The sequence below is a fragment of the Rhipicephalus sanguineus genome, chromosome 1 (assembly GCF_013339695.2).
Source record: "Rhipicephalus sanguineus isolate Rsan-2018 chromosome 1, BIME_Rsan_1.4, whole genome shotgun sequence".
In the NCBI taxonomy this organism is placed as follows: domain Eukaryota; kingdom Metazoa; phylum Arthropoda; class Arachnida; order Ixodida; family Ixodidae; genus Rhipicephalus; species Rhipicephalus sanguineus.
The window spans coordinates 261,463,893-261,474,082 of NC_051176.1; the positions used below are offsets into that span (position 1 = coordinate 261,463,893).

Here is a 10,190-nt window from a genome sequence, read left to right on the forward strand (position 1 = left end):
TTAGTTAATCAACCTCATCAGCACTTAGGCGCAGGTCCTTCATTCTGCTCATTCTCTTGACGTGGAAATCTCTTTCCAACTTGAAAAATTAAAGTAAGATCTACTCACATTTTTAATGCCTTCCATAGGCATTTGTCAATACAGTACAGATCTGACACGTTCCCTGCTGTGCCCATTCTGCAGAGAACATGAGAAAATTAATCTCTATTTCCCCTCTTATTCCGTCGCCAGTTTGCATATGCAAGGAAACACATTTGATGAGCAATGTTTATAAAAACTGTAGCAAAATTTGAATTCATGAAATGCTTTCCATGAGAGCCTTCTCTTTTTGGTAATGTCATAGGAATGCTTACTCAGTCAACGAGAAATTTATTATTGTTTCAAAGTGACTTACTATAAATAAATCTCTGCTATGTTATGTTGCTTTTCATTTGTTGGATTCTTCCTGAAATATTTCAGTTGTTTTCTAGTTACAGCTACGCAGCTACTTTTATTTCCAATCCCGTGTAGTTAGAATGCCCCATAATGGGTGAATCCCCTATTGTGGTCATGCACTAAAAAGAAAGGGCAAACATTCAATTAAACATGGCATATCCTTGGCTTATCCGTCAAAGTTGGCAAGTGCCCTAGTCGAGGATTGTCGTGGCAAACATGGCATCTTTAACTGCTACTCAGCCATGTCCTTGTTTTGTCACAAGGTTGGTGCAATCAACATAATTTATCATTGTGCTAGCTGCTCAAATGTTCCAGAAACCCGCCGCGGTGGTCTAGTGGTTACGGCGCTCGACTGCTGACCCGCAGGTCGCAGGATCGAATGGACCATTTGCAAAAATCTGCAAGGCGGCTTTACTGCAAGGTTGTTTTCCAACCAAAAACTCTCCTTCGCAGACTGGTTTTCTCGCTCATTGTACTTTTACCGCTCCTAATTCCAGTGAAGGCACGCGAGTACGACAAAACGACCTCTTTCCCCAACAATTGCTGTGGGGCCGCCTCGTACGAACCCTCAGCCTTCGCTAGGTGCACAAGGCAGCCGTCGTTCGTAAGAAAAAAAAAAGGGGGGGGGGGGGGGGTAGAGAAGCAAAAACAGAATGAGCGAGAAAAGCAGTCGGGGATTGAGAGTTTTTGGTTGGAAAACAACCTTGCAGGTTTTTGCAAATGGTCCCTTGCGGCCGCATTTTTGATGGAGGCGGAAATGCTTGAGGCCCGTGTGCTTAGATTTAGGTGCACGTTAAAGAAACCCAGGCGGTCGAAATTTCCGGAGTCCTCCACTACGGCGTCTCTCATAATCATATCGTGATTTGGGACGTTAAACCCCAACAATTATTATTAATAAAGGGGCCCTGCAACTCTTTTTCAGAGAAAACGCTGCCGATCGGTAGTCGAGGCTCCCGAGAACACGCGAGCCAAACATTATAGCGCAGCACGCGGCCTGGGATTTACAACAAGTTCGCAAAGTAGGGGTGTGCGAATATTCGAAATTTCGAATATTTTTCGAATAGTGTTTGCTATTCGATTCGATTCGCACTGAAATTTTACTATTCGAACTATTCGAACTTCCCAAAGACAAATGCAGTCAACGGCCGGTTGAAAGTGACCCCTTCAGATTTTCAATACGCTTCACCTCATTACACTCTCGTATTGCGGCAAAGCTGCCTTTCAAGCTCAGTTACGGTCGAACTTAGCCAAGAGACAAAATCCGGTTGGAAATGGTCCCTAGATTTTCAATATGCTTCACCTCATCACACTCCGGTATTGCGGCAAAGCTGCCTTTCAAGCTCCGTTACGGTCTAATTTAGGCAAGAGACAGTCAACGTCCGATTGGAAGTGGTCCCTAGATTTTCAATATGATTCACCTCCTCACACCCCCGTATTGCGGCAAAGCTGCCTTTCAAGGTCCGTTACGGTCGAACTTAGCCAAGAGACAGTCAACGTCCGTTTGGAAGTGGTCCCTAGATTTTCAATATGCTTCACCTCATCACACCCCCGCATTGCGGCAAAGCTGCCTTTCAAGCTCCGCTACGGTCGCAAATGTATTAACTCAAGAAAACGCTGGTTTCAATATGGAGATGAAAGATGTGGTAGAGTTGGGGGCTCAATTAATGCTGTTTTGGACCTGAAATTTGGGCAGGAAGTCCGAAAAATCGGACGCCGAAGCTTTTTAGCATCCAAAATTTCAGATGTTCTTATACATCGACACCTACGAGGCAGATTTGGAACTCCGGACTTGAAGGGAGCACACCCTTCTCTGCCACATCAATTGGGCTTCCACAGAAGTTGAAAGAGGAGGAGAGGCTGAGGAAATGGCATCTTTGCCTATCATGTGTAAAGTGTTGTCGGCAACACTTTGGTTGCACCAAATCATGTACATAAATGCAATTCGGCCTCTACATTGCCTCACTCTTGATAAGACAACTATGAAATATGACCCCACCAGCGTTTCATCAACCTAGCGAAAAGAAACACTTTCATGTTGCGATCTCACAAGAACATACTTAGGGATTCTCTGCAACTTTTTCTGTAATTTCACTTCGAATTATTAGAAAAATGTTTAAGAAATATTCGAAAATTATTCGAAATTATTCGATTCGATTCGCACTCAATCTTTATTATTCGAATTCGCTTCGCACCCAAAATTTTGCTATTCGCACAGCTCTATCGCAAAGTCAGCTAAAAAGTGCTTCCTCTTCTCTCGACAAAAAATTATGCTTACGGCGTCACAGGCAGGTTCTACGCCATTGGCTGATTTGAACATTCGCGCTCGGTAGTTACTGCGGCCGCCGCGAGAGGCCGCCACTCGCCCGCGCGCGATCGCACTGGAAGTACGCCACGCGTTTGAAAAAAAAATAAAAAAATGTGCTCAAGGTCCGGAGACGCGCGTGACGTACCTTCTGCCTCGTGCCATCACCCCCCCCCCCCATAGGCGTGCGCAGGGTTCCCCTTCAGGGGGGGAGGGGGGGCGAAGGTTCGTCGCAGCGCCCCTCCTCCAAATTATGTCAATGTATGGCGCTGACATTGCGCCCCCCCCCCCCCCGAGTCGCAGCGCCCACAATGTGTGGGGCTGACTGTGCGCCTCCTTCTTAGGTAAATAGGGGGGGGGGCGGCCGCCCCCCTTGACCCTCCTCCGTGCGCACGCCTATGCATCCCCCCCCCCCTGCTTAGCTTCCAGCGCTTTCGTCGGGGCGAGAGGAGAAAGCAATTACAGCGTGCGACAAATCTTTGTAACTCCGCTCGTGCTGGACGGATTATAAAAATTTTTGCGGCGTTCGATTCGTGAGGCAATATGTACCTTTAGTGAAGCCATTCCAAGGCTACTTGGAAAAGTGTTGCAGGGCCCCTTTAAATGTTACAGAAGCCCACAGAAATGGGACCGTAAGCATTGTAAGTTGTTTCCATGGTAGCTATGGGTAGACTGCAGCCATTATCGTAAGATGAGCACTGATCTTTTCTTCAGTGCGCACATGAACCCATCCTTTCACTACCAGTGGCCAAAATGACATGGGTGACTGCCAAGGTCGGACCAGCACGAGTAACCAATACATAAAGAGGGACAGAGCGAATGACATTCCACATGACGCAATGGAACTTGAATAAAGAACAGTCAGCGCCAGCAATAAATATTGGAGATTGTGACACTAACAGTCCTTCATCTTGCTTAAAGGTATTCTATGGAAACAAAAAGACTGTCACCAACTGCACACATTAAGGTTCGGTTCAGGACTCGAGCATCATGCAGTAGAACATCAATATAACGAAGTAGTAGATGTTCAAAATAACCTCGTTGATCGGGAACATTGTTACATCACAGTTTTCATTTTTCAATTGTATTAGTGATGTCGCACATTCTTAATGCCTTCATTCCACTACATTTTGCCACAAGCTCCATGCGATGCTAAAGCGACTGCGACGAAACAGATACCTTTACCAAATATGAAATCGAAATCGGGCAATGCTGTCCATTAACCGTGCCAAGCAATCACGAACCATCATGATGTGCATGCAAAAAAATGCCGCAAATTAACAGATCATGACCTACTATTGGCCATGTGATTTCCGCTGGATTGCTTTTTGATGAGATGAGTGTTACCTCAAGCACTCTTCACAAACGATAAACCTTAAAGCTTTTATATCATGTCAAATTTCATTTTTCAATGTGAAACAGACATGTTGCCAACATTTTTAGCACCATCTTATGCAGTATGCTTCTTTTAAGTATGCTTCCTGCGTCATATCAGTGTGTTGCAATGTGTTTCTCACAGCCCTCAACAATTAAATGGCTTTTAAACCTGACAGTGAGATTTATTTCTCAATATTGGTGTCAACTATTAGCTCAACTTAGCACAACAATTGTACAGGTACATTCAGGGAGACTGCACATAAAGAATAAAGGCAACTGTGAATGCATAAATCACTAAACTCCCATAAAAAGTACTACACCCAGTGGAATGTATGCCATATAAAGCACAACAGTGCAAACTTGCACTGTTTATAGCAAGGCGTGTGCCTGACTCGGTGGGAATTCTCGCATATTGTAACGAAACGAAACACTACACCTGATTGCATGCTGCTACTTAAGAATTTGTTCTGGCAAAGCATGCAACTGTTTAAAATATACAGTGGTGTACAATGATGTACAGAAATGATGTACAATGGTGTAAAAAAAAATATTTATTTATTTTCAAATGCTTTCAGAGCCCTTGTAGACATTACAGGAAGGAGTGGTAATACATTCTTGTAAGTGCACCAAACATAATTAAGAACTTAACATTAACATACAAAATAAATTATACATAATTGCCCGCCGTGGTAGCTTAGCACGTTGGGTGTCTCATTACTAAGCTCAAGGGCGCGGGTTTGATTCCCGGTCACGGCGGCCACATTTCAATTGGGGGGGGAAATGCAAAGAACACCTGTGTGCTTAGAATTAGATGCACATTAAAGAACCCCAGGTGGTCTAAATTAAGCTGCAGGCCCCCACTACGGCATGCCTCATAATCATATCATGGTTTTGGCACATAATACCCCAGCAATTATTATTAAATTATACATAATTATGCTGACATACATAGGTGTGTACAAAAAAGAGTAATGAAACAACAAACAACTAAACATAAATGCAAAATACAAAACTAAAGACCTTTCACTACAGTGGCCTTGAACTTAGAAGTATCCTAGATGGCAGCAATGATGCTGGGAAGGTGGCTCCCATCAATACTAGTTTTTGGGATAAAAGAACTGTTAAGAATATTGGTTCAACCATATAATGCAGCTACTTTGTGCCTATGGTGAACTCTAGAAGAAATGTAGCTTGGGTGAGCATGGGTGTCGGCAGGATTTTGTCTTGCGGGGTGCAAACCCATGTTGCATCGCGCCTGGTGGGGAGCGCTGGCATAGCTTGGGTGGGGGGCAAGTGCTGGTTTGGCTTGAGGGGGGCATGTGCCCCTTTTGCGGCCCCCTGCCGACGCCCATGAGGGTGAGTGAGGAAGGTATCTTTTAAAGCCAGGTTACGAAAACAGATTCTGTGGAAGAGGCATATAGCGTGCGGATTTGCAGTGCAGCCATAAGTATGGTGGGTTAAGGATGTTCTGATGGAAGAGTGACGAGAGTAGTTGAATAAAATGAAGTGTGCTGAGCAATCGTGAATTTCTTGGATGGTAAGGCTAAGGTTATCCCAAATGGCCTCGACATCAGTTTTTATCCTACCTGTCCAGTGTATTCTTCCAGCTCAATGTACGGTTATACCTAATTTTTCTTGAAAAGGTTAATTAACAGCCTTCACATTTAATCTGTTATGTGGTAAGGCCAGAAATAACCAAGTTGCATTGCCTACTTCTCATCTTTTAATCATCCAACTTTTCTCCTGTTCTTTTGTTTTTTGTTGCTTTCTTTAAGGCAGAAAGTTCTGATCTCAGTCCGGCGATTTCTTCAGTATGTTCAGCTATTAAGTGCACGAGCCAACTTGGAAAACTGTGGATGCATAATTTTTTCTTAAGAAATCTTCCAAGCAGAGACTTTATAGGCAAATGCAAACATTTTGCAATAATTACCCAGTGGCCAACAGCATTAACAATTTTCAAGACATTTTGCCAGACATTGAAAGAGATTGTGAAATGGTCTTGCTACATTCTTGAACCAGCTGAGGTCCTTGACTAAACCTGCACCAGCATAGTTGACTATTGTCAACATAGCTAGCAGGGCCATACCCAGGAATTTTTTTGGGGGGTGTTTGTGTGTAGAACGGCTAACATTGGCAACTGGTGGTCTTTGTGATGGTGTGCAAGTATTTTAGTGTCACCCTAAAAGTTTAAGCATGAAAAAATTTCGGGGGGTGTCAGAACCCCCTCAACGCCCCCTTAGGCACGGCCCTGAGGGCTAGCCAAGAATATCGGCACCCAACTGTTTCCAAATGTTTTTTCAATTTGTCAGCCATCAGCCGGTTCCACTTTGGCTGCAGGTTTCGAGCCCCTTCACTTTCGCCACTGTTAAGTCACATAGCCAGAACGATAGCCCATGAAAACAGCCCATGGGCAATATTTTTCCTGACCATGAATTACTTGTGGAGTGTGCACAAATGCGCGCCCCTCCAATCATCAAGCAAAAAGCAGCAGTTGTTAAACACGTCCTGCCTGTCACATCAATGTTCTTTTGTCACTCTAAGGAATCTTTGTCAGATATGCCAGCCTTGAAGGGTTACTATGGAAAAGAGAGGATCAATAAGCACAGCATTGCCAATTTGACCCTGCTTGTGTGTTGAGAGGGCATGAAGAAAGTAAGCATGCATTGCACTTTTTGGATGTGCATTGTTATTAGTTCCTTTTCAAAAATTTCTTTGGGAGTACATAATCAAGCTCAGGCCTATATTGAACTTATTGCAACTATATATACGTATTTCTCAGTTCTGAAGAAAAGGTCTTGCAAGGTCTGAAAAGGTGTTTCACCGTCTCTTTAGGGCATTCAGGAATGCATACACGAAACCTAATTGGGTTCTGCGAAGTTTTACCTTGATTTGTCTCTTCAGTTGCCATGGGCATTTAATCAATATTCCAAACTCACCTGCAGAGCTCGTTGCTCTGTTTATTGTAACTTTGTAATTAATTACAGTGCTTTAGTATTTTACCACCCTGTTTGGAGCACCCAACTGCAGTCTCTGTACAAAGACTACTTGGTTATGAAAAGGTTTAATTTGATACAATTCATTTGCCTGTGGCAATTGAATGATCTTTCCAAAATCACCTGTACACACAGGAGGCGTGGCAAATCGGGAGGCTGGAGGGTGCAAAACGAGTACAGATGAGTGCTTACCAGCCGCGCTGTAAAATGCCCCAAACGAGAGTGGGGGATAAGAGAACGCGAGCGCTATTAAATTGCTTCATTGAATATGCACAACACCCTTGCGGCAGGAAAGCAACGCACAATGAAAGTTGCAGGTATCGCTGAACAGTTTATAAAGTAGGGAAGCAATGAAAATATATAGCAGCTGAAATAAGTTCTCGGTGAAATTTGAGTGCATGACATCGCTTCAGAATTTCTTTTACACTTTTGTTTACAGAGACATGACTGTGTGCGCTGAGTGGTGTGCTACGTGAAAACATTAAGCATGCTTAAATAGGAGTGACATTAGCGATACTGACCTCTGCAGAATACATGAAACACCTTCAGAAAGCGACAAGTAGGTCGCAGCACTAGTTTTAGGTGTCCTGTTTGAATATGGCGCCACACTGTGTCAGCGCAAGACGCTGGCAGCGCCGCGCAAGGTAAGCATACTTAATTTAAACAAGACGTTTTCGTTCATGCATTTTGTTGACTAACACTCACTGCAGTTTATTCTCGTGTGGGTACTCATTTTGTTAACAAACCAGTACTTTTTTTGTAACTAAACGTTGCATATTCAGTTTCGTTTGTGAAACGTGGTTGTGTTTTGGCTCGAGTCAAGTCGAAATTGTGGCTGTCGGATGGATGTGATTGTGCGGTGTTGTCGCGATAGTTTCCCGCCGTTTCGTGGCTTATTTGTGATGTCTGGCTTTTTATAATGTCATCAACCAAGTCCGGTCGCTGTGGTAGCCACGAAGCTAAGCCAGGGCCAGCGCTACTAGACAAGGGGCGGAATTTCAGCGACAAAATACAGGCTCTGAAACACATCGACACCTTGTACTGCCTGTCTTTCAAGCTGCTGATGCACGTCCTCTTCTGGGCTTTAAAAGTTCGACTAACGGTATTGTTGCGATTTTTTTTTTAGCTACAACCAGGCCCCACCTGGTCTAATTCAGGAGGAAAAGGAGAATCCTGAAGACTGTATTCCTGACTTGCCCGAGAATAAACATGCGCGAGAGTTCCTGTCAAAGGCACCTACGAAGGGTCTATGGATGCCCCTGGGAAAAGAAGTTAAAGTAATGAAATGTGCGTAGTATGCTGCAGCAGCGCCAGATCAGTCGTTCAACATCAGACGCTCTTTCCCAATAGGTTGGAGGTGCAAAGCCTACGGACATAGGACAGGGGACAGGGAGTGTCCATTGTTCCTCAGTGGAAACTCTTCAAGCGAGAAGTTTAGATTTGTAAGTCGTTTGTACACTATGAAAGTTGCATATATTCCGAAACACTTTTGGAGTGCGTCAGAGCGCTACTTCGTTCCTAGGTGCACGAAGATCCGATGCACGAGTTCGTGAAAGAAAGCAAAGCGACCGAAAAGCAGGAACGGTAAGTGCTCCCATTGATTGATGAGGATTAACGTTACGATGCATTAGCTAATCGGCAGAGTCCAGCTGCCGTTTTTCGTAAGCGTCAGATATTTGTAGGACGGTTTATACTGTAGTATATTGGAGGAAACAGGGGGTTGAGGCAATGACTGAATGGACTCTTTAATGCTTCGGTTACTGGGAATTGTGCACAGTATTGTTGCTGTCAAGCATTTGACTTGTCTTCCACCAATGATTTTATTTTCTTTTGCGCGACCAACCACATCGAGGGCACGTGTAATTATTATGCTGCAGTTTGGTGATTAACAAAGAAGACCGTCGCAGTTTTTATATGTGTTTTAAATGTGCTTTTACTTTCTTTTTACCTTTTTTTCATTCCATGATAGTATTCGCCAGCTACAGGCACTTCTTGAGGAATCGTCGGATTCAGACAGCAGCTCAAGCTCTTCAAGCAGCGGTAGCTCCCCGGGAGAATCGAGAAAGCGGCACCACAAGCACAGCCACTCAAAACACGAGCCCAGAAAAAAGCATCATCGCAAACCGAGGAAGAAGCATCGAAGAAAGTGAACGCTGCCACGTAGTACTTCCCTTTGTCGCATTCATAATTGCCTTATATGTATTATATCATGCCTACCCAATTAAATATTTCGTATCATGCAGATTTGCTGTGTGTTGACAGTGATGTGAGAGCCGCGAGGTAAAGGCCCCGCGTATCCTTGATCTACGATCACCTTCACGCGTCCCTGTTGGTAAGCTTTCTTCGAAAGCAGTGCAACAGTTGGTAAGATGTATGAGCGTCTATACGATATGTGCAATCGACGTGAAAAGTTAATGAACCGCGGGATTTGAGAAAATGTTGAGCTTCCGAGCAGTTTGTGAGAAGTAAAAGCGGACACCACCATGTTCGCAAGGTGGAAAACCAAGCTGCAAATTTCTGGCTACGACCTTGCAGCTTCTCATGTTTGTGTGGACTTGCAGCCACACAAATTGATATGTAAATTCAGTGTTCGTAGTGGTCCTTGAAAACCCTGGAATTTTCAAATAGCATTTTCAAGGCCTTGAAAACCCTTAAATTTTTGTAGGTCCTTAAATGTCCTTGAATTTTGTCTGTACAGTTTTGTTGAGCCAATTTTTAGCAGTTGCTTTTTGGATTGTTCTGTGCGAATAATCGAGCACATATTACATTTGTCAAATCTGCTATGACGTTGATTTAAAATTCGAAAGTATTTAAAAAGAACAAATAGACATATTCTACCACATGTAACCCGCCTTAAAGATGGTTTCACTGCACCACGGGACTGCTGCGCTGTGAAACCAGCGTGTCGGGGGAAATCCGTACCAGCACGAAGCCACACTTCTGCACTTCAGTCATTTTTTTTTTTATTAGCATCTTATATTGCTTAAGTATGAAACATTTTAACACATATAATTTGCATCCTACTACTATTCGAATTCACTTCAGAATTATTTGACACTAATTGCCATCCACTTTGAGCCTCG

General features: G+C 43.8%; 1 protein-coding gene across 1 annotated transcript; it reads left to right on the plus strand.

Annotated features, from left to right (window-relative positions):
- The first annotated feature begins 7,938 nt into the window (after window positions 1-7,938).
- LOC119378847 (retinitis pigmentosa 9 protein) lies at window positions 7,939-9,351 on the plus strand. The gene is made up of 5 exons (XM_037647881.1): window positions 7,939-8,145; window positions 8,234-8,394; window positions 8,458-8,549; window positions 8,630-8,691; window positions 9,077-9,351. Exons 1-5 carry the CDS (start codon window positions 8,027-8,029, stop codon window positions 9,255-9,257), a joined length of 615 nt encoding a protein of 204 aa, XP_037503809.1. The 5' UTR covers window positions 7,939-8,026; the 3' UTR covers window positions 9,258-9,351.
- The last annotated feature ends 839 nt before the right edge of the window (window positions 9,352-10,190 follow it).

Excerpts from the sequence above, each read along its gene's own strand:
- LOC119378847 (XM_037647881.1), top strand. The coding sequence starts at position 8,027 with ATGTCATCAACCAAGTCCGGTCGCTGTGGTAGCCACGAAGCTAAGCCA. Across the intron at positions 8,395-8,457 it reads AGAAGTTAAAGTAATGAAAT|GTTGGAGGTGCAAAGCCTAC; the intron begins GTGCGTAGTATG and ends CTTTCCCAATAG. Across the intron at positions 8,550-8,629 it reads CAAGCGAGAAGTTTAGATTT|GTGCACGAAGATCCGATGCA; the intron begins GTAAGTCGTTTG and ends CTTCGTTCCTAG.